Raw genomic sequence first — 24,031 nt, 5'->3', positions numbered from 1 at the left:
CAGCTGAGCCTGGGGATCCCCTAGAATTACAGCTCATCTCCAGATGAGAGATCTGTTCCCCTGGAGAAAATGGCTGCTTTGGAGGGTGGAGTTGGTGGTATTGTACTCTACTGAGGTCCTTGTCCTCCCCCAAATCTCCAGGAACTTCCCTACCTGGATCTGGCAACCCTCCCTCCTCCATCACATGCTGGAGGGGGGGGCACGACCTGGCAACCCTATTTCAAAGTATCATCTTCAAGAGTAGAGATACATATATATCACACAGGAATGCAGGTCAAAAAGGTAGGACTGGTAAAGACTGCCTGTAGAATGTGAACTCTCTGGAAAAACTGAGCATGTTAATGTGTAATGTTATAAACAGGATGTTTGGCTAGGGTTGCCAATCCCCAGGTGGGGGCAGGGGATCCCCCGGTTTGGAGGCCCTCCCCCCGCTTCAGGGTCGTCAGAAAGCGGGGGGAGGGGAGGGAAATGTCTGCTGGGAACTCTGTTATTCCCTATGGAGATTTATTCCCATAGAAAATCATGGAGAATTGATCCGTGGGTATCCGGGGCTCTGGGGGGGCTGTTTGTTGGGGTAGAGGCACCAAATTTTCAGTATAGCATCTAGTGCCTCTCCCCAAAATACCCTCCAAGTTTCAAAACGATTGGACCAGGGGGTCCAATATTATGAGCCCCAAAAGAAGGTGCCCCTATCCTTCATGATTTCCTATGGAAGGAAGAAATTGAAAAGGTGTGCTGTCCCTTTAAATGTGATGGCCAGAGCTCCCTTTGGAGTTCAATTATGTTTGTCACAGCCTTGATCTTGGCCCCACCCCTAATGTCTCCTGGCCCCATCCCCAAAGTCTCCTGGCTCCACCCCCAAAGTCTCCTGGCTCCACCCCCAAAGTCCCCAGCTATTTCTTGAATTGGACTTGGCAACCCTATGTTTGGCCCAACAGGGAAGCCTAACTCATAGCAGTTCTATCATCCCAGAACCTAAGGTTGCCGTACTCCCAGTAAGGTCTGGAGATCTCCTGGAATTACAGTTTACCTGGAGAAAATGGCTGCTTTGGAAGGTGGCCTCACCTACCTTGCCCTTTGCCCAAACCCCACCTTCCTCAGGCACCACCACCTACAAATCTTGAAGAATTCTCCAACCCAGAGCCAACAACCTTGCCTCCATCTGTGAAAAATTGGAAAAAATATCCCTGTCTCTCGAATCTCCATGCCAGACAAAGCTGTGGGGGAGGACAGGTGGATAATCAATTGAGAGGTTTCTAGACAGATAGATCTGTTTAGGAGGGGAGGGGGCTGGGTTGCCACCTTTTCAGCCTGCCGCAGTACCTGCGCTTTCAGCAGTAACTTGATGTACTGTGAGGAACCAGCAATAATGTTTACAGTGATGCTCAAAAATCAAAGACATAAATAATTCCAGGAAGTTTTGACCATCCAGTTGCTTTAAATGCACAAGAGTGCAGATGGGTGTGTTATTTCCAGGTAGATGGCAGTCCTGCTAGGATGGCATCATGGCAATCAGCTAGCAAGGCAAGGCAAGGCATCTAAGCAGGTAGTAAGAAAAAGGAGAAGAAAATAAGGTGCACGGCTGTTGACTTAAATGTGTTGTTTTTTTACATAGGTGCCATATTTTTTCCCCTTGGCAACAGCTGCAAGATATGCAGAAATTCAACAGGGAAAATCTTTATCCCCAGTGTGGGTACAACTCACCAGATTAAAATTCTGCCTACTATTCTTCTGTAGAGTTCCTGGGAGCCCTGCCAGAATCAGTACTCCTCTTGGCAAACCAAGCATGGTTACCGTTGCCGCCACACACCCCTCCCCCCGGATTATTATAAAACTTGTTGTATAAGTTAATCTTCAATTTCTCTGCCCTTGAACAATACAAAGGGAATGACTAAGCAGATTTTTAACTCTTGGGCTGAGTTCAGCCAGAGCAGACAGGGCTGATTTATCCATTAGGCACAGTAGGCACAGTGCCTAGGGCCCACAATACTTTTAGGGGCCTATGGAAACGTTTTGATTCCTTTTAAAATCATAAGGGGAAAAAATGAACTGTTAGGGTGAAAGAAAATGACCCTGCCCCTTTCCATCAGTCGCCAATCCTCTTTTCTATGCTCCTATATGGCTGCTATTAAAATAAAGCAGTTGATTGGTAGCCAGTGTAATTGTCGTGGTATTGGGGTCATGACTTGAATTTGATCCTGGCGGAAGCTGGGTTCAGGTAGCTGGCTCGGGGTTGACTCAGCCTTCCATCCTTCTGAGGTCAGTAAAATGAGTACTCAGCTTGCTGGGGGGAAAGTGTAGATGACTAGGGAAGGCAATGGCAAAGCATCCCATAAAAAGTCTGCCATGAAAATGTTGTGAGAGCAACGACACCCCAGTGTCAGAAATGACTGGTGCTTGCACAGGGGACTGCCTTTACCTTTACTGGGGTCACATACTCCTGACAGCTAGCCCTGACAGGAATGTAGCCTCAGCATTCCGCAAGAACGGCTACTTCCAAACACTCTTCAAGGGTAGCCCCAAGGTTAGCACATTGCCCTCGACTAGTCTAAATATAACTAAGGCTTGGGCCACAGTGGCTAGATCTGTGGCAGGAGCAGATGCAACTGTTGCACTAGCTGAAGCTGGGCACTCTGACACACTGTAGCCACTTGGTTTTCTAAGGTGACTGCTGTGTCAGGTGGCACTCCCAAGTTGCAAACCTGACTTTTCAAGGGGAATGCATCCCCATCCAAGACAGGAGAGATCTGAAGTCCAAAGTCTGCCTTTCTACTAACCCAGGGAATCTCTGGCTTGTCAGGATTAAGTTTCAGCATGTTTAGTTTCATCCAGGCCATTATGGTATGTCTCCCCCTGCCCCCATAAAGCTAAGAACAATGGCAAAATGTCACAAGACTAGAGTTGCCAGTTCCAAGTTGGGAAATACCTGGGGATTCTGGGGGTAGAACCTGACGGAGGTGGGTTTTGGGGAGGGGAGAACTTTCCGTTGGGTATAATGCTATAGAGTCCACCTTGGAAAGCAGCCATTTTCTCCAGCTTTGCTGATCTGTCACCTAGAGATCAGCTGTAATAGCAAGAAATCTACAGCCATCACCTGAAGGTTGTCAACCATACAAAAGACACAAGTTTCCCCCCTCCTTTTCTTTCATTCACCTTCTGCCATAATACTGCAAAGGCCTGTAGCTACCTGTTCTTTGTTAGGTCAGTGTTCGTTAACAACTGTGGATATTTCTTCAATGGATTCAAAATGTTAGCAGATCGCTCCCAATGACTTTGTTGAAACACCCCCCTCCAGCTCATGTGAGATGGGGTGTGTGTGTGTTATGTACACACGTACAGAAGAGACTGAGGGAAAAGCAGACAGACTACTGTGAGTAGGCTGAAGCCCCTAGAGAATAGAGAATCTACAGCAATAAGAAGGCCTCTTCATATGTCTGTAAGCAAATAATACATCATTTCCAATGCTTTCTCTTCCAAAGATAGCCAAGCCAAGCAAGTGCTGTCCCAGGAACTTCTCATTCAGGGCACTGGGGAAAACAACACTATTTTTTCATGAACTCAGTTTTTCTTGTGTAGTACTTAACAGACAAAAGCAAACTTGGAAGATGGCTGGGAAACCCAAACTACATTATTTCAATGGAAGAGGGAGAATGGAGTCTATCCGCTGGCTACTTGCAGCAGCTGGAATTGAGGTTAGTATGTCTGCAAACAGAAAGAAAGGCAATGCTGGGTGAATGAACTGATGATCAAAAGGAGAGGGTCTTTTTCACAAATGGTTGCTCAATAATAACTGGTTCAGGGTTCCGGTAAATATATTCCTTTGTTGGCATCTCCCTTACGCACTTTCCTAATGAAGAGTGTTGTAATATAATTGCTGTGCTTTTTCAGATGTGCTTTGCTTGACTTGTTCCATTTGTCTCCTCTAAGAGAACAGTTTGCTCACAGAGCATGATGGACCATTTGTCCACCAACGTCGATATTGTCTGTTCTGATTGACAGCAACTGACCAGGGTCTCCAGTAGAGGTCCTCCTGATCCTTTTAACAGGAGATGCCAAGGATTGAACCTGGGACTTTCTTCACGTAGAGCAGATGCTCTGCCATTAAACCTCAGCCCCTAGACAGGAGACATTTCCTTATATCCAGGGGTGGAATTCTAGCAGGAGTTCCTTTGCATATTAGGCCCCACCCCCTAACATAGCCAATCCTCTAAGAGCTTACAAAAAAGAGCCTTGTAAGCTCTTGGAGGATTGGCTACATTAGGGGTGTGCGGCCTAATATGCAAAGGAGCTCCTGCTAGTATTCCACCCCTGCTTATATCTCTTCCCACAGACAACCGTACAATGAAACAAGCTGAGGTGACTCCCTCAGGCAGCGGACTTGAGGAATCATTCCTTGAGGATGGCAGCTCTGTCTTCAAGACATTCACTGTTTGTAAAAATGAAATGAAACTGTTTTTGTCAGTCTTGAAGATCAGGTAGGGTTCCCAGTCCTCCGATTTCAGGGCCTCCAATCCACTGGCACAGAAATGGCTGGCATGGGGAGCCCTGCCCCCGAACAGCTCCATAGTCACCTAATGTGTCCAGTTCAATGATGTCACCCGGAATTGACATCATTGCACTGGGTATGTTGTGAGGGGTAAAAAAAAGCTCTATGGTGCCATAAAGTCTCCTCTTGGCAGCCAGGTAAGGCCTGAGAACTCTAAGAGCAGGACACAAGGCTGTTTTCAATAAGTTGCAGCTGATCAAATAACACAGTATTATTTTAACACCTTTAAAATATTACTAGGTGGGACATGTCTGAGTCCTTTCCACAAGCAATGAGGAGCAGCCCTGGTTGGAACATTCTCTGCCCCAGAAACTGCAGTTTAGGATCTGGCCCCCACAACCCCCATTCCTAAACCAATGTTCCTTGCTGAATCTTACAGTCTAGTTTAGATCTAAATTCTAGGTTCTCAAGTATACATTAGAAAGTCTTCATTTTCTGGAACCAAACATTTTAATTAGACAATGTCAAATAACACAACAGTTGTACATTTCTGAGAGTATCTTTTCATTCAGGAAATATAAGCAAATAATGGAGAATGTTTGAATGCATTTGGGAAAAATTTGAGCCCAGTAATTTTATCTAAGGGGAAATCATTACCGACAACTACAGAGGAAAGGGCGGAGGCGCAATTGGCATTATGGAGATGTTTAAGAGTCATTAGCCTAGGCTAGGTTTAGCAGGATGAATTGTTTGACATTGCAGGCCATGCCCAGCTCTGTGATCCCAGTGTAGCTGATCTGCGCTGTGAAAGTGAAAAGCATAAAAAGGAATCCATACTATTCAATACTGTATACTACCAAAACACATGATTTCTATAGAGACAAAGTGTCCATTTTCTTTGCAGTATCCTTTCAGTGATGAACAGAACAAGGATACAATAAGTTTCATTGTTCCAATTCTACAGCACCTAGTTTTTAAAAACAATATTCCATGGCAGAACAAGGATACAATAAGTTTCATTGTTCCAATTCTACAGCACCTAGTTTTTAAAAACAATATTCCATGCTATATCAGCTGCTTTTAAGCTAAAATGAACGTGGTTTTAGCTATGATTTGTATAACTAAGGAAACATTTGTGTTTCAGTTTGAAGAAGTGTTCCTAGAAACAAAGGAAGACTTTGAGAAATTATGCAACGGTAAGTATACAGTTTAGGGACTGGTTTATCTAGCAAGATCAGGATGTCAATAACAGATTCTTTTAAAAATTATTTTCTCTAAGCCGCATTGTGTATTGGCAATCTGAGTGTTTTTATATTTGGTAGGCAGCTCAGATCAGTTTCAAGCATTCAATCTCCCCAACCTCACCCATTTTAGACACAAGCCCTGTTCACATGGAACAGTGGCCGCATGTAATCCTGCATGTACGTGCACACACCTATTTGTAAGAAAGAGCCAACACACATTTTCTTCACAGATAAAACTCAGGATTAGATAAATGTGGGGTTTGCATCACATGTGCAGCTGTTCATATGTTAAATATAAAATAATTACCCAGTACATGTATAAAGAAAAATTAAGTGTACATTGTATACATTTGGAACATCCATTCACTGTGACCTGTGAACAAGTTTAAAGTTTGTGAAGACCAAACAGGGTTGCCAACTCTGAGGTGGGAAATTCCTGGAGATTTGGGGGTGGAGCCTGGGAAGGGAGGACATTAGCAGTGTATAATACCATAGAGTCCATACTCCAAAGTTGTCATTTATTCCAGGGGGAACTGATCTCTGTTGTCAGGAGATCAGTTGTAATTTTTTTTTGGGGGGGGGCGGGTTTGACCATAAGACTGAATTTGTCTCTTCCTTTTGTTTCACTAGATGGAGCCCTGCTTTTTCACCAATTGCCCATGGTGGAAATTGATGGGATGAAGATAGTGCAGACACGAGCCATTCTCAGCTACATAGCAGCAAAACACAACCTCTATGGGAAGGACCGGAATGAAAAGACACTGTATGTTCTCATGTTCTCTTGTATACTAGTGTTTAGACTTTATTTTAGACTTGTGTTATCTGTAGTAAACACATTGGCTTGAGCTTCCTAGTTTTCTGTAGGAGTAAGGATTTTCAGCGGTGGTGTGCAACTTTTTTACCTCTGCTCAAAATGATTGAAGGGTCGGGGGTCAATCTGGGCTGCTGTGGGAGGGTTGAGGTGAAAAACTCACACAGGGTGGGCACAAATGCTTGGTCCTGTGGGAAAAGTCCATTGGATTCAAACCACTGCTGTTAAATTAATTAAAAACTGCAGAATAGATGCATTTTAAAAAGTTCAAATATATTCTGTATCAGTATAGCAAAGGACCAATACTCCCTTTAAGTTGTGGAGTCTTGTGAGCAAAAATTCTACTTCGTGAGCTACTGGCATTAAACCTGTGACCTACTTAATACATTAGTTTGCTCTAGGGCCATTTTTCCTAAGCTAAGACTAAAATGCGTGAGCTGGAGGCTATAAAACTGATCTACCTCATACTAACTCAGTTTAGAGGGAACACTTCTCAGGACATAGTTTCATGGGGAAACAAATGCCGTCTTATAACAGGCTGAACCCTGATGCAGAAAGATGAACTTCTGTCCATAAAGGCAACTGCTCCAAAACCTGGCAACTAGCAAGGCATGTTTCCTAGGATCTCGGGATTCTGGGTCCCTTTAGCAGCACCGAAGCTTTACTTTTCTGCACTCAAATGGAAGTGAGCCTATCATTGTGGTTTCCCATAAGTCTCAAAACAGTGATATATTACCCATGGCCAACATCTATCTCCACTGCAAAGTCAAAATGGGACAGTGTGGATTATATATATGGAATCGCATTGGGTGGGTGGAGACTGGAAACAGGCATTGCACAACGCTGTGACATCACTTCCAGTCATGTACCCAGAAGTGACATCACAGTGCCACGCAATGCTCCAGGAATTTCTCAGACTCCTATGGTTTTTAACACTGAGAACTGGGAAATTCCCATAGCACTGCATGATGCTGCCTTTTCCTTCCATTTGCTCCATCAACTATGACAGGCAACTTGGCAGCACTGTTGGTATGCAGCCAGCTTTTTTACTCAGTTTTGCCCTATCTCAGTCCTGCTTCAGTCTCCAATCCCTCATGGCTTTCGTATATGCAGATTCTGTGATCCACAGCATGGTGTTTTTTGGTGATCATAGCTGACTCTTCTTTCCAGCTGGTTGCATCCCTCCCTATATAATGTTATTAGAACCAATTGATGCACAAACTATAAGCCATCTCAATTACATTATGCTTAACTGTGAGAACTTTTTATTTCAGGATTGACATATATGTGGAAGGAACAATTGATCTGATGGGGATGATTATATCTCTCATGTTTCAAACCACTGAGGGAAAAGCAAAGCAAATTGCTCTAATCATTGACCAGGCTACAACCAGATACTTCCCAGCTTATGAAAAGGTAAATGGCAATAAAGCGGAAATAAACAAGGGTGCATCAATATGGAACCCCTATTATCTCAAGCTAAGCAGCAGTCATTAAGTCTTGGCACCAACTTTGAAAAGTGGTAGACTCCATCGTCCTGCATCACCAAAAACCACCTGGAAGCACTTAAATGCACCAGTGTTGCTGAGCAGTTAACCCACATGTTACATCAAATGCCCTTTCCACACATTATTTACTCCAGGTTTTTTCAACGTTAGATTCAAGGAGATAGGAAGGAATGGTCCCCTGTGCAAGCACCAGTCATTTCCGACTCTGGGTGATGTTGCTTTCACAACGTTTTCACGGCAGACTTTTTAGGGGGTGGTTTGCCATTGCCTTCCCTGTCATCTACACTTTTCCTCCAGCAAGCTGGGTACTCATTTTACCGACCTCGGAAGGATGGAAGGCTGAGTCAACCTCGAGCTGGCTACCTGAAAACCCAGCTTCCACTGGGGATTGAACTCAGGTAATGAGCAGAGCTTAGGACTGCAGTACTGCAGCTTTAACACTCTGTGCCACGGGGCTCTTCTCAAGGTGATAAGTTTGTGGCAAAACAGCATCCAAAACCCCTGGGGCAGCAGTGGGTTGAAACCAGGCTGACCGCTGAGGGGAGGGAATGTAATGCAGAAGGGGTGGTGGTGGTGGAATAAAAAGGCTGAATTCAGTTTTAGTGCAGAATTGCTTAGAAGTGACCATGGTGAACATGGATTAAAGAGGTGTGGAAAGAGCATAAAATGGAGTAGGGCCTCACTGTGTCATGCATGGGTGCCCTTTCAGGTGTACCTGGGGATCGCCTGGAATCACAACTTCTCTCCAAATTACAGAGATCAGTTCCCTAAAAAAAATGGATGCTTTGGAGGGTGGACTCTGTGGCATTGTACCTCACTGTGGTCCCTGTCCTCCCCAGGCTCGAACCCCAAATCTGTAGGAGTTTCCCAGCCTGGATCTGAAAACCTTATTCCCACATCTCTTGTCAGTGGCCAGGCGGACCTGGTGACCTTAGCACTCTTGTTTCCCACAGGACCTACCAAGTGATAAATCACCCGTGGTGTGTGTGTGGGGTGGCTGTTTTGGCACTGGGGAGAGAAGAATGGTTGGTCCTGCCATGCTGTGATTGCAATCAGGATTGGGCCCTGGTGGCAATTTTAAATTGGCCACATTCAGCTCTAAAGTGGGGGTGGTATCCATGGGCCATCCCTGGGAACACTGTCACATTTAATTGTTCCTGAAGTAGATAACATAGCTTTGGTTTTCCAAGGAACACGAATGCCCACAACTTCCACTTACTGTGAAAACTGACTTGATTCTTCATAGGTTTTAAAAGACCATGGACAAGATTTCCTTGTCGGTAACCGGCTTAGCTGGGCAGATGTACATCTGTTTGAAACCATTCTGATGACGGAGGAGTTGAAGTCTGATGTTCTTTCCAAATTCCCCCAGCTACAGGTGAGAGTGATATGACAGCTTTTCCTGGTTTTGAATACCTTTATGTGCAAGCAGGGTTGTGTGTGATCTAAATTTGTAGAATGCAACTACTATAAAAATAACGTACTGTTAGCTAGTGGGTTTTTTTTTTAAATTATAGTGCTTGTAACCTGAGATTAGGCACTTTATAGTATCTCCAGTTTCAGCATACTAGAAATCCTTAATATAAAATAGCAATATATGGCAAAGAGACTGTAACCATACTTTTAAAACTTGTATATCCAGCCAGAGGGACAAACTTCCCCATTTTAAAAATAAACTGATATACCACCAGATCATTCCTAGGCTGCCCATCCCAAAACCTTTATCCATTGTGATTATTTTTCTTGACTTTTTAAAAACGGCAGCTGTAGGAGTGGCTAGCGGATGGCAATTGAAGCTATTTAACAATTGCATCTTGTATCATTTTCTGCCTCAGAACTGCCAGTAAACTTTAACCTGTGCTGGAAGAAAATGACAGTGACGGGCATTAAATAGCCCTTCGCATTGTTGTACCTTTTTAAATTGCAATTCTCTGAAGCTTTTGTTAAAAACATTATTGGGAAAAAAATAACCAGCTGCTAGGTACTTAACTTGCTCTTATATTATAGGATGCAATCCTAGATTGGTTGCAGTCCCAATTACCTAAGGAATTAGGGATCCTAGTATTCAGATGGGGACACCATGGAATTACAGCTCATCTCCAGACTACAGAGATCAGTTTCCCTGGGGTGTGTGTGGAATAGATACTTTGGAGGGTGGACTTTATGGCATTGGAGTCCATGTTCTCCCCAAGCCCCATCCCAAAATCTCCAGGAGTTTCACAGCTTGGATCTGGCAAACCTATGACTCACATCGCCTGCCCATGACCATGCAGCCCTAAGGAATGCAGACATATATGGCAAAGTCTTTCTCCATAAAGACAGTTGGTAAAATACTTTAGTACTGACAACGGCTCTGTGAGGCTGTATTTGCAGGGAAGTAGATCAGATCTAAATTGTTCATATGAACCAAGAACCACCCAATCATATCTCTGGAAAGATGTCCTTTTTTGGTTGTCCACTAAAGAAATAATTGCATTTACTTTCTCTAGCCTCTCAAAATCTTTATTTGCTAGAACATCACAGTGCTTCTTACAATAATGGCTATAGCATACCCATTTCATGAGTCTGGAAGAAAGAAGGAACTTTTAAATGTTTGTAATGATCGCTGACATTCTCAAACTTTCACATCATTTTTAAAAAACCCTACTCCTATGATATATGATGTGTGTCATTCCAGACTGACTCTGTAGTTGCATTTCTCATGCACTGTGTACTACTGAAAGGAGGCCTAGTAATTCAGACTGTTTTTGGCAGTCCTTCTGAAGCACTATAAAATCACCAATTTGGCCTTTAATGTCTCAGACAAAGATGACCAGGGAGTTGCTATCACCTTTTCAAGGCATGCCTGGAAGCTGGGTACAAACAACTCTTTTTCATGCAAGCTAATCTAGGCCAGCATTTTTTTTTCTTTGAAGCTTTCTTTGTTCCTCCTTCTAGGCCTTCAAAACAAGAATGAGCAATATTCCCACCATTAAGAAATTCTTGCAGCCTGGCAGTCAGAGAAAGCCCCCTCCAGATGATGAGCTTGTTGCAAAGATCAGGAAAATGTTCAACATGTGACAATGCCTGCAATGAAGCGGACTACAAATTACTAGGGTATAGTTATGTGATTTCTACTTTTTCCGTACATGCACCATTAACTGTGTGGCCTTTGCTTGCAATATTTTGGTATATAACAATAACTCCTTTTGACTTTGTGGTCTATGAAACTAGTTTGTTAGTATCTGAATGCTAGCAGTGTAAACAGATAATACACATAAAAAAGTCTTGCAAAACCACTAAAGGATAAAGTTTCCAGAGATCAATACAATACAGCCTATTGAACCACTCACCCTTAATCTGAGCAGCCTCATGAATGTGGTAGAAACTATCCTGAAAATGTTTATCTTAAAATGAATTATATTAGTAGTCTTAAAAATTGTACTGTGAATTATCCCTTGCCTACAATTTCCTTATCTTTATACATGATGTTTCTGTGCAAATAATCTCATTATCAAAGATATCTGTCCTTCAACAATTACATACATTTTATTTGTTTTTATCTTTATGTTGTCTGGTGATCAACACCTCTGTGAGAAGCATTATCTTAGGAGCAACTACCACTGATTTCTCAATAAAGTATGCCTAAGATGAAATTTAAATCTTTTAAGTTTTGTTATTTATAATTGTCTATAACAACGTACAACAAATTGTAATAGAAGGGCTGTGTGGCCAGAACAGACAGGAAAAAAGATAAGTAACTGCCACATAAACTGCATTAAAAATGCCATTTCAAATGATACACCTGGTTAAACGTGGCCACCACACTGCTCATCCCTAGTTCCAGATCATTTATGAGCAAATAATAGTACTAGCCCCAATACTAATCATTGTGGGACTCCACTGCTCACTGTCCTCCATTGTGATAACTATTCTTACTCTTTGCTTCCTGTCATTTAACCAATTTTTAATCCATAAGGATTTATTTATTTTATTTGTATCACGCCCTTCCCTGATGGTCTCAGGGCAGCTAACATCAATTAAAACAATATAAAATTACATTATTACAATAAAATCACAATAAGTTATTAAAAACATCTCACACATATAATATATAATTTTGATCCCTAGGTGGCATTATTATTACTTCTTGATTAGCGCTGTTTACTGTGATGTTATTGAGCGCCTTGCCTTTCTGTTTGGGTCAGGTTAGGATATTAATGCTGTGCGGTGGTGAAGTACTGGACGCCTCCATTAGATGTTAAAAGTCTGTTTGAAAAGTTCTGTCTTGCAGGCCCTGCGGAATTGTGGCAAGTCCTGCAGGGCCCTGCTGTTTTCAGGGAGAGCATTCCAGAGGGTAGGGGCTGCCACCGAAAAGGTTTTCCCTAAAGCAGGCTTTGTTCCTTTATGTGTCTAACCATTCTACTGCCTTTAATTCCTGTTCCCCTCTGGACCTCTTTAGAAAAACCAATGCATAATTTGCCATTCTTTAGTCTTCTCATAAAATGGCCTAAATACAGTGATAGGTTACATATATGGGTTAATAGATCAACAATTTCACATTTGAATGCTCTAGAGAGCCAGTTTGATGTAGTGGTTAAGTGCGTGGACTCTTTTCTGGGAGAACCAGGTTTGATTCCCCACTCCTCCACTTGCACCTGCTGGAATGGCCTTGGGTCAGCCATGGTTCTTGTAGGAGTTGTCCTTGAAAGGACAGCTTCTGGGAGAGCTCCCTCAGCCTCGCCCACCTCACAGGGTGTCTGTTGTGGGGGGGTGGAGAAGATATAGGAGATTGTAAGCCGCTCTGAGTCTCTGATTCAGAGAGAAGGTCAGGGTATAAATCTGCAATTCTTCTTCTTCTAAGAGCTCTCAGCTATATGCCATCACAGTCTGGAGGTTTATCATTTTTAAATTTCTCAACTAGGTCTACAACTTCATCTCTGGTCGCCTTATTCTGACATCACAGCCCCTTCCTGAAATCAATGGCTGTGGCATGACAACATTCTACACACTTTCCATAATGAACACAGAAGCAAAAAATTAATTGAGCTTCTCTGCCATCTCCCTGTCTTCCTTTAACAATCCCTTTATTTCTTGGTCAGCCAAAGGCCTAACTGCTTCTCTAACTGGTTTCCTGATGCTTATAAAGAAAAATTTCTCTTGGTACATTTAGCAACCTGCTCCTCAAAATATCGTTTGGCATGCCTATTGACTTAAGTTTCTTTTGCCAGAACCTGTGGTCCCTTCTGTTCAACTCAATGAACTTTCCACTTTTAAAAACAAAGCCTTTAGACTTACTTATTCATAGGATACAAACTCATCATTTTTAATTTGTTCATTAATGTGGTCCAGTTTAATAGGCCTCCATTTATTACATTGCCACTCAGACCATCATAATTTTATACTTAGTTTGAGAATAGCAGATGTCATAGAATAGGAACAAGAAATTTACTTTTGCAGTTTAATATTACAATACCACTCAGGCCATCCTAATTTTAGACTTAGTTTGAGAACAGCAGATGCCATAGGAGAGTAACAACAAATTTACTTTCCCACTTATCCCATGTAGATGTAATTTTGTCTATGATGTGGACTTTTTCAAATAAAACTTTCATCACAAATCCTTTTTTTAAGAAATTCAAATTCTTAGTAACACAGACAAAATTTTGTTCTATTAACATTGAGGGGTCTCTCTGATCATGAAACCAGTGAACTCATAGGATTCTGGATATGTGGTAACAGAAAGAAGTATTTGGGACTGAAAGGCCTCCCACACCTCAATTTTTGTTATGCTTCTTTCCATTTAATTCTTGGTATTTTCCTTTCCAAAACATAGTCTAAAATCATCTTCTGACACTTCTTAACAACAGTCTCTGTGATATAAGCTGGAACACTGTGAAACAGAAAGATCACCTTGACACTGGTCCTGTCTTGCAGAGGTAAGTTAAGGGAAGACCAATGTAGTAATTTCTTTATTAAACCACTTTTTAATGCTTTTCGATGAAAACAATTTGTACATTAAGTCAACAGGACTACTTTCAAAGATCAATGCTTTCCCCATTCAATTAGATGTGACAAAAGCTGAAATCTTAATCACACTCAAGGAAGCTCAACTCCAAATATGTTTAAGAACAGATTTTAAATTTGTGCTAATTTTTAAAAATGCACTTTCTCCTTGATGGCTTCTTAAAGGAGACAGATCACTGGGAATGACTGCTTCAAGACAGTTTCCCTTTGAACAAGATCCAGAAAAGCAGAGTGTGCTGTGTGTACAAAAGATTTGACAATAACGGTTGCTACAGAACAGACTACTTGCTATTCAGTTTTAGAAGCATTTTACCTCTTTGACTGAGAATTCTTTTGGTGGAAACAGTCAAGACATGTCCAAGTACAGCCTTACTTTGGCCAATGCTCAAAAGCTGTAACACTCGAGACAAGACTACAGTTTGGGAGTTCAAATCTCAACCAAGCCACAGGGCTTCCTGGGTACCTTGCACTGGTCATTTCCTCTCGGCTTAACCTACCTTTCAAGGTTGTTGTAACAATGATGTGGAAAAGTGTGCATACAAGTGCTGCCCTGGGCTCATCAAAAGAAGTAAAGGATGGAAATGAGACCGACCTTTACAAGAAGTTTCTAAATGTTAACAATTACCAATCACATGATCTCAAAATATTAAATTTTATTATGTTTTGGTAGTTTCTATCTTTGCAATTTCAAGAGAGGAGTAGAAATTGACAGCATTTTAGAAATACAAAAGAAATCCTTGTTGTTAGCTGCAATACAATATTACAAGTCTCTACCATTCCACAGCATGACTGGCCAATTTCAATCCAGGTCTATATATTTATGTCCTACGACATAACTGACCTGGGCTTCAAAAGCCATTTATTTATTTGGGCGAAAGGAATCACTGAACATTTTTTCACCTCCCCAAATTTAATATTTAGACAAGCCAGTTGCTTGCTCTTAACAAGCACAGTAATATCTATCATTAAAGAAATGTAGCCTGAAGAATGAAGCCCAAAATCCATGAGTAACAACATTTTGTGTTCATTCAGTAACAAAAGGAAGTACTGCAGCATATTTCTGTGGAGACATTCAACATACAAAGTTTGTTCATGTGGAATATGAATACGGATTCTTGCTGCTTTGGTCTCATACCAGCAAAAGCACAAGTCTCAAGATCATCAGCAAGCTAAAAAAATACAAGAGAGTAAAATTAACAAACACGCAGCTTGCTAAGGCTCAAAGATGCGATAGGCCCCTAGCCAGGGCTGAGCCCACTTTTATAGGGCTGGTGCTGCGTAGCAGTGATTGGCCTGCCATCTGGAAGACTCAAGTTCAAATCCCCACTTTGCAATGGAGGCTTGTTGAGTAACCTTGGACAAGTCCAACTGTATCTCAGCCTAATCTACCTTGTCAGGGTTGCTATGAAGACAAAATGGAAAAAGGGATAATCATTTATGCTGCCTTGAACTCCCTTGAGGAAGAGTGGGATAAAAATGTGCTATGTTAAATGTACTAGATTAAAATACAAGAAAACAGAAAAAGATGCAGTGAGAGAACTTAAAATTTCCTCCTAGTAAAGATGATCATGTGGAATGAGGGGCAGATGACAAGATACGCTGTGCCTGCTGTGGAGGTGGAACGGTGAAGCGGTGTCCCTGTGATGGGCAGAGTATGAGAAAGACACACTTTTCTGCATACAACCTAAAGGGAAAGCATGCTAGGTCTTTGATGTGTTAACACCTTTTGATTGGAAGTTCCATGTTTTGGTGGGCTTGAGTCCCAAGGACCTGGCACCTAGGTTGGCTATGGCTCTAGGAGACCATGTGGGAAGGGCTCTGAAAAGGGGAGCTGTGTCTTTGTTTGGGGTCTCAGAGGAAGTTTTTGCCATTGCATTCTCAGTGTTTGAGAGCAGTGCACTCACCCATGCATGAGTTTGTGATGAGAGATGGCAGAGGGGAACGGCGCTAGAAGAGGCTTGCACGTGTGCTTGGACTATGCAACTCTTAGTTGGATTAGCTGTACCTAGAGCTTGTCATGTAGCTACCTGAGTTTATGCCTTGTAGAAATAAAAGTTATTTTAACTACAGATTTCCTTACTCAGAGCCTTGCCATTCAGCATGCTAAAGAAATGAACTTGGTCAATCTCATGAGACAGATGGGCTGATTTTTACTTGGGGTGGTTGCACCTATGAGAACGGAGGGGCAAGAAATAACTTTCTGCCACAGCATCCTAGCTGGGCTGGGGGCTGGCAGGGAAACTCTACAGGGAAAGTTTCCTCATGTTTACAGGGTGGTAAGACCATCCCATCACACATGCATAAATTCCTAAATGTGTATATTGGATTGGTTTGCATGATTTGCATATTCACATTACTGGCACAGATCCCTCTAAGTGGGCCCAAGCATGAGGGTCTGGACTAGACTGCAAGCATATTACCATGACAGGGTTTAAGACATTTTAGAAATGAAACAGAAAGTCTTCTTCATGATATTTTATGAACAGAATGGACCTATGCCCCAGTATGAGTACAAGGTCCTTCTGCCAATTTTTGTTGATTTTCTTCTCCACTGCATCAAGTGCCATTACAGAAGGCCATCCATCCATCCTTCAGGAGCAGTTTTTTAGCAGACTACGTAAGGGAAGCCTCAGTTTGCCAGTTATGAACTTGCTCGACCATATGGAGCAGCAATCAGTTATGCTGTCCTCTACTGCAAAGCCTGACCAAGATCACGCCTATCTTTCCCCTTCTCAAGTTTCATCAGGTACTGTCTGTGCATTACTCTGAAGAACAAGAAAGAACATTAAAATGTTCTTGATTCTAACTCCCATACCTAATATAAAATTCTTACTTTCCTATTACCCATAGTCAAACTAACAACAAGGACCTGTCTTGACAGTTTTTTTTAAACAGTCACTAACAGAACAATACTTCACATGCCTTCCCTGCCATAAATCCCGCTCAGCTCTCCCTCGTAAATATGATAAGACTGCAACATAAAATACGATTTTAAAAAATTATTATTATTATTTACCTTAGGCCTGCTAGAATTCCAGCTGGCATTAATCTCTTGGTCCTCTTAAACCTTACTCCCATTACAGTAGTCAGAAGAAATGCTGTGACTGGAGAAAAACATACAACATAGTTACTTGGTTGTTTAAAAAACAGCCTTAAAAACAATGTACCACTTCCATCTTTCCCAAGTGTAGAGAACATTGTTTTGAATCAGAAATGGAAAATATAGATAAGAACACCAGTAAAAGGACTGCACACTCCTAAACATACATCTACAAATATTTTGAACCTGCAAATTCAATCAGCCATTTGTGCCTACAGACTGAATGGGCAACTACATTCTTTCTCAAAACACACAATGTAGGTATCCTTTAACCACAAAACTTTAAAAAAATTATGCTCCAGAAGCAACAGGCACCTTACAAAATTTCACTAGTGAAGCATTACTGTTCATTTGATCTGAGCCCGTTAGGGGAGGGCAGGATATAAATATGATAAAATAAATAAAATAAATCTCTAAGGTCCTGCTCCCACAAGCTGATCTTTTCAGGAATATGTATGGACAATACTCTGAAGGAAGGAAAGATGGCAAGAAAAGAGTGCCCTAGGGGCCAATCATAAATACAAGCTATACAATTCTGACAAGCATAATATAGCTAACAGAATTTAAGGTATTATGACAAAATACCAACAGCCAAATCAAGACAGGCAAAATATTGACAAAAACATTAGGAGAACAATAAACCTTATGAATAAGATTAACAAAAAACCCATACTATTAATACTCTTGCCGTGAACCTGTATACACTTTTCTAGGAGTAAGCCTCATAAATGGGACTTATTTCTGAATAAACCTGCACAAGATTGCACTATTGGATGTAGCTAAAGATTCTAATTAGGTAGAATGGCCATTTTTATTTCAGGTTCTGGGATATTTTGGTATAGGTCTTAGTACAATACACCGTATATTGGCAACATATATACCTCCTGCTCAGCAAACATCCTAGTTCATTTAATGTGTCATTGGCACTGATAAGGCCACCCTTTATTACCTATGCTCCCTGCTTTTGCAACTAAACCATTAGCTGAAGCTATTAAACTGAAGACCCAAATTTGCAGAGGCAAGCTGTTGTCTTAGCTGGTTAATATTTCTCCACAAAGGTGATGACATGCTTTTATGACTCAGACTTTTTATTCTCTATCTTGGCTGTTATTGTTAATTACAAAATTAACAATAACAAAGAACACAGAAACACCATGCTTATTATTTAAAGCAGTATGGGGTTCCTTTCCTTTAATCCAATAAAAGCTCTATGACACATTGGTCTTATATATAATAATAATAACATTTTATTTATATCCTGCCCTCCCCACCGAAGCAGGCTCAGGGCGGCTAACAGCATTCATAAAACATACAATGCAATAAATATACAGGCATTAAAATTAACATATTTAAAAACCAATCAGTACACGATTAACTTAATTTAATCTGACAGCAGTAGTGATGTCCCGGCGCTATTTCTGTCAGCTACATAGTAGCAAGGGTCCTTAAACAGAACCATTTTTGGCAATTCCCTTTATTGAACAATCATGAATCAGCAGTCCGTAAAAGCCAGCTTAAAAAGGGCGGTCTTGCAGGCCCTGCGGAACTGGTCAAGGCTCCGCAGGGCCCGCACCTCCTCCGGGAGCTGATTCCACAAGCATGGGGCTGTGATGGAAAAGGCCCGTGCACGGGTGTTCTGGCGTTTAGCCTCTTTTGGCCCAGGGATGGTCAGTTTGTTTTTCCCTGCTGACCTCAGTGCTCTCTGGGGCTCATATGGGGAAAGACAGTCCTTCAGATAGGCCGGTCCTCGGCCATATAGGGAATTAAAGGTAATGACCAGCACTTTGTAGCGAACCCGGTACGTAATCGGCAGCCAGTGCAGTCTGCGTAGCCCCAGCTGTATATGCTCCCACTTCGGGAGTCCTAACAACAGCCTAGCCGCCGCATTCTGCACTAGCTGCAGCCTCCGGGTTCAGCACAGAGGCAGCCCCATGTAGAGGGCATTACAGTAGTCCAGTCTTGAGGTGACCGTCGCATGGATCACTGTTGCTAGGTCCCGACGCTCTAGGAAAGGGGCAAACTGCCTTGCCTGCTTCAGATGGAAGAACGCTGACTTGGCAGTGGCTGCTATCTGGGCCTCCATTGATAATGAAGGCTCCAGTAAAACACCCAAGCTCTTTACCTGGTCTTGAGTAGTGGATAGTTGTTGTTAATCACTTTTCACCCAATAGACAAAAGAGTTTAAAAAAAATTGCAACTGCTAGAGTTCTTTTTTGGATTTCTATCAAAAAGTAAAAAGTTAAGTAAATTAGAATGAGCCTGCAAATGTCAGAATGAGTGAGCAAAATATAATGCCTCCTAAGATTAGCATACAAAGGATACTCCAGAAGGCATGTGCTATCATGTCCATCTGAGAGCCAGTTTGGTGTAGTGAAGTGTGCAGACTCTTATCTGGGAGAACCGGGTTTGATTCCTCACTCCTCCACTTGCAGCTGCTGGAATGGCCTTGGGTCAGCCATAGCTCTGGCAAAGGTTTTCCTTGAAAGGGCAGCTGCTGGGACAGCCCTCTCAGCCCCACCCACCTCACAGGGTGTCTGTTGTGGCGGGGGGGAAGATATAGGAGATTGTAAGCTGCTCTGAGACTGTGATTCAAAGAGAAGGGCAGGGTATAAATCTACAGTCGTCTTCTTCTTCCATCTTACTTAAGGGACAGGAGCAGACTCGTCCTGAGTAAGGCTAGTAAATGCATGAACCTACTCCTCCCCTAAAACTAAGGCAAAAAAGGCAGCATCACTCCAGCCTTCAAGTATTTGCTCCACATGTGAAACAGAACCACTAGGCCAAGATATACCAGTCAATTGAGATATGAATCAAATTTAAGGATCCTTGCTACTTCTAATAATTTCTGATGCGGTAAAAAATGTTGTGTACTAACTTCTGCAGTTATCAAAACACAGAACTAAAGATTTACAATCCTGACAAAAAGTAACATGACGTTATGTTGTGTACTAAACTGCAGTTCTTATGACAACACAGTACTAAAGATCCATAATCCTGACCAAAAAAAGGCACTATGACATTTTGTTTGCAATGGTTAAAAAACAAACCCCAAACGATGAGAATTATGTTTTGAGTTTGCAGTGCGTTTTTTCTTCCAGTAAGCCAAGGTACTTACATAGTGATACTTTTACATCTTTGGGGTTATGTGTCACACAGTACGCTCCATACAAAGCCAATATTCCAGAGACAAGGCCAGCAACCAAAGAGATTTTGCTGCCTGCAGTAACAGTCACACGTAAGAATTCAAAGAATAAAAGAAAACATGCAAAGATCACTTTTGAAGGAAAAAAAGAACCCTGGACCTTTTAAAAAGAAATGGAAGTCACTTCTAGAACTTGAAAATATTCATTTAAAATGTATTATCACAGAAATAGGAATTCAAAGCAACTTTACAACAGAAAGTTCATAACTGCATAAAACCGAACAATTTTGCTAGTATGTATGTAAGTATTTTCTCCATTACAATCACTGAAATAAAATGGATCTTTTATGCCACTGCAAGTGAGGAGAGAAGCATCTGCTGACACTGGGCAGAATCCCATGAACTCCACTGAGTATGCATCTGGGATTTCAGAGCTCCCACAATAACTGCAGCCTGCCATGCCCTCTCCCCCACCCCAGTGTTGCACTGACCATTAGAATGAAGCAACTTTGCAAAGGTCAAGCATAAGACAATCAAAGCTAGATGTGGGGTTCAGAAGCTTAAACTGTGTGCTCTTTTGACTATGACTGTCTTTCTTCAGATAATTAGTCATGTTCATGCATGCAGGTCAGTAGCATGTTTATCGGCATATAAAGATTTGCCGGAACTGTTTAGTTCCAGGCTCCTTATTCATATCTGGATGGAGAAACATGTAAGTGAAAAACTCCCTCTAGCGAACATATCACTAGGAATAGTCTATATAATGCCAGAAAATAAGAGATCAACTGAGAAACGTTTCAAATGCTTTTGTGGACAAAATCTAATTCAGTCTTTGGATTTACTAAAATAATAAAATGAGTAAATGGCAACTCTGCACAATCAATGTATCAAAATAAAACAGAAGACCAGTGGCAACTACAAATATCTAACAAAGTTTTAGTCTAGTTAAGGCAGTATACGATGAAGTGAGATCTGACTCATGAAAGCTATGCTGAATAGTCTTTAATAGCCTTTTAAGGTGCCATTGAATGGCTGCTTTATTTTGCTACAATAGGCTATCACAGATAACCCCCTAGAACTATCATAATGGAAATCACTTTATTGAAGTGACTACATGTGCTCTTTGTCATAGCCAGACCAACACGATGAATGCACCACACTCCCTTCAGCTCTTTTCTTAAGAGAAAGACAAGTGGATGTTTTGCTTTAGTTTATCTAATGAATGTATATTTCACTCTATCCCACAGACTCAGCATAACTTACAATGTTTCCATATGCAAATACTTATAACCATAACATAGTCTGGAAACTGTGAAACAACACTGGGTCACAGCTGGAAAGGGTGCTGAAAAATATATGAGAGCCAGTGGTGTTAGAGAATAAGACCAGAAGGCCTAGGTTCAAATTTCATTGTCACTGCTTGAGCCAATGTTACAGATATGTGGTCTCTACATGTGTCTGACTTTTGTGAATGAGCCCAACTCTCAATATGGACTCAGAGCTACGCAAGAGAGCCAAGGGGGGGCGGTATCCTCTACAACCTCTCACTTTCTGTCCTAATACCTTGGAGCCAGTCAAACTCTCAGCTTAATCCGCATTCTCAACAATGTCGTGAGAAGAGAAAAACATGCATCCTGGAGATAACATATTTAATCTCATTTTTCTGGCATCCTACAGGATCTACCTTTGCGAATATATCCTACAGCACCTCCAAGACCCAAAAGTGCAGAATAAGCAACACCAATCCAGTCCACACTCATGATGAGAGATCTAAAGGAGAAAGCAAGGAACAAATATGAAGATAATAAAACCTCAGTGAAAAACTGAACAAGAGACCCAAAAGACTCTGCGAGCTCCTAATAAAGGAACGGATATTTCTAAGGAACAAACCAGAGTGTATGGAAACGGCAGCAGGCTCTGTGTGACAATTCTGATTTTAAAGCAACCAAAGTTCACCTACTTTCAATTAGGTAGCTGAAGGCAGTTTCCAGTGGGTAGTCGTGTTGGTCTGCAATGGAAGAGCAAAATTTGAGTCCCGCAGTACCTTGAAGGTCTACCAAATTTCCAAACATCTCAGAGGCAATGTTCTGTTTCTCAGATACAGATGAAAGATCAATATAATCCTTCCCCCGTCCTCTAATGCAGTGCCTCCAAAAATGCAAGTGCCTTGCTTCAAACGGGCAAACTGCTTACTGTCACTTGGCCTGACTATACAGTCTGTATGAATTTCACCACCCTATGGTGTAGGAAAAAAATCATGCAATCTACATAAAATCGACAGCATTCAAGTGGTGTGCACCTCAATAACAGCACTAACGGTGTGTCTGAAACAGCATCCAAGGGCAAACTAAGTGATCCTTAATTGTGGCCATTTTAGCAAGTCTTATCTAATTTTGATGGTGTCATGTACTAGAAGAAAGAGCCCCATGGCGCAGAGGGTTAAAGCTGCAGTACTGCAGTCCTAAGCTCTGCTCATGACCTGAGTTCTATCCCCGGTGGAAGCTGGGTTTTCAGGTAGCCAGCTCGAGGTTGACTGAGCCTTCCACCCTTCCGAGGTCAGTAAAATGAGTACCCAGCTTGCTGGGAGGGGGGAGTGTAGATGACTGGGGAAGGCAATGGCAAACCACCCCGTAAAAAGTCTGCCGTGAAAACGTTGTGAAAGCAACGTCACCCCAGAGTTGGAAACGACTGGTGCTTGCAGTTTCCTTTCCAAATATTAGAAGCCATCCCTAGAGCAAGTGGCTCATAGAAGTCACAGAATCACAGAGTTGGAAAAGGCCATGCAGACCATCTAGTCCAACAACCTGTTCAATGCAGGATCAGCCCCTAGAGCATCCCTGACAAGTGTTTGTCCAGCCACTGCTTAAAGACTGCCAAGTGAAGGGAGCTCACCACCTCCCCAGGTAGCTGATTCCACTGTTGAACAACTCTCACTGTAAAAAAGTTTTCCCTAATATCCAGCTGGTACCTTAATTTAAACCCATTATCGTGAGTCCTATCCTCTGCTATCAACAGAAACAGCTCCCTGCCCTCCTCTAAGTGACAGCCCTTCAAATTACTCCTCCCTACCCAGAACTTACATTCTGTTACTTATTTAAAACAGTTTTTTTTCCTGCCTTTCAATTCCAAAATGGCTTCCAATACTAATTATATAATGACCTGGATCAAAAGGTTCTGGTCCACTAGTGGTCCCCTTTGCCAATGACGATCTCCTTATACTGTCACAAAGCCCTTTCATTAGCAAAATACATCTGGATCCAACCCAATACATCACAATAAATGTGCTAACACAAGAGCAATAAAAGGTGCATCAATAAGTAGAACAGTCATCATTAGGCAACTATAACAGTTCTTGAACAATACATTTTCAATAAAATGCATTATATGGAAATGCTATGGAAATGCACAGTCTAGCATTTCCATATAAACTCCAAGGCCACCATAGCAGTTTCTGTACACATGCTGGAATAGTTCAGCCCCCTTTCAAGAGTCCTTTACAGCACTGTTAATGTTTTTAAAGACACTATAGCTTTGGAGAGCCTCTGATGTTTGATCTGACATGGGGCGATAAGACTTGAAGCTGGAAGCAAACATCAGCAAAAACCTCTGCACTTTGGGGATCTTTGGCATATGTTCTAAACACATTGCAGACATAACTTTTTCATAAGAACATAAGAGAAGCCAAGTTGGATCAGGCCAATGGACCATCCAGTCCAACACTCTGTGTCACACAG

The 24,031-nt window shown here is 41.9% G+C and overlaps 2 protein-coding genes across 2 annotated transcripts; one reads left to right on the top strand and one right to left on the bottom strand.

Annotated features, from left to right (window-relative positions):
- Positions 1-3,581: 3,581 nt before the first annotated feature.
- Positions 3,582-11,238, top strand: LOC132568816 (glutathione S-transferase-like). Its single transcript, XM_060234995.1, has 6 exons — positions 3,582-3,692; positions 5,631-5,682; positions 6,361-6,493; positions 7,816-7,957; positions 9,296-9,427; positions 10,987-11,238. The coding sequence occupies exons 1-6, from the start codon at positions 3,606-3,608 to the stop codon at positions 11,107-11,109; spliced, it is 669 nt and encodes a 222-aa protein (XP_060090978.1). The 5' UTR covers positions 3,582-3,605; the 3' UTR covers positions 11,110-11,238.
- Positions 11,239-14,688: 3,450 nt separating this feature from the next.
- TMEM14A (transmembrane protein 14A) lies at positions 14,689-22,102 on the bottom strand. The gene is made up of 4 exons (XM_060235026.1): positions 21,982-22,102; positions 20,271-20,372; positions 17,072-17,159; positions 14,689-15,224 (listed from the first exon to the last, which is right to left on the bottom strand). The coding sequence occupies exons 1-4, from the start codon at positions 22,055-22,057 to the stop codon at positions 15,185-15,187; spliced, it is 306 nt and encodes a 101-aa protein (XP_060091009.1). The 5' UTR covers positions 22,058-22,102; the 3' UTR covers positions 14,689-15,184.
- Positions 22,103-24,031: the final 1,929 nt, after the last annotated feature.

The sequence above is a fragment of the Heteronotia binoei genome, chromosome 1, assembly GCF_032191835.1.
Source record: "Heteronotia binoei isolate CCM8104 ecotype False Entrance Well chromosome 1, APGP_CSIRO_Hbin_v1, whole genome shotgun sequence".
Classification (NCBI taxonomy): Eukaryota; Metazoa; Chordata; class Lepidosauria; order Squamata; family Gekkonidae; genus Heteronotia; species Heteronotia binoei.
Note: the sequence above shows the minus strand (reverse complement) of the source record. Positions and strands in the feature narration are given on the sequence as shown.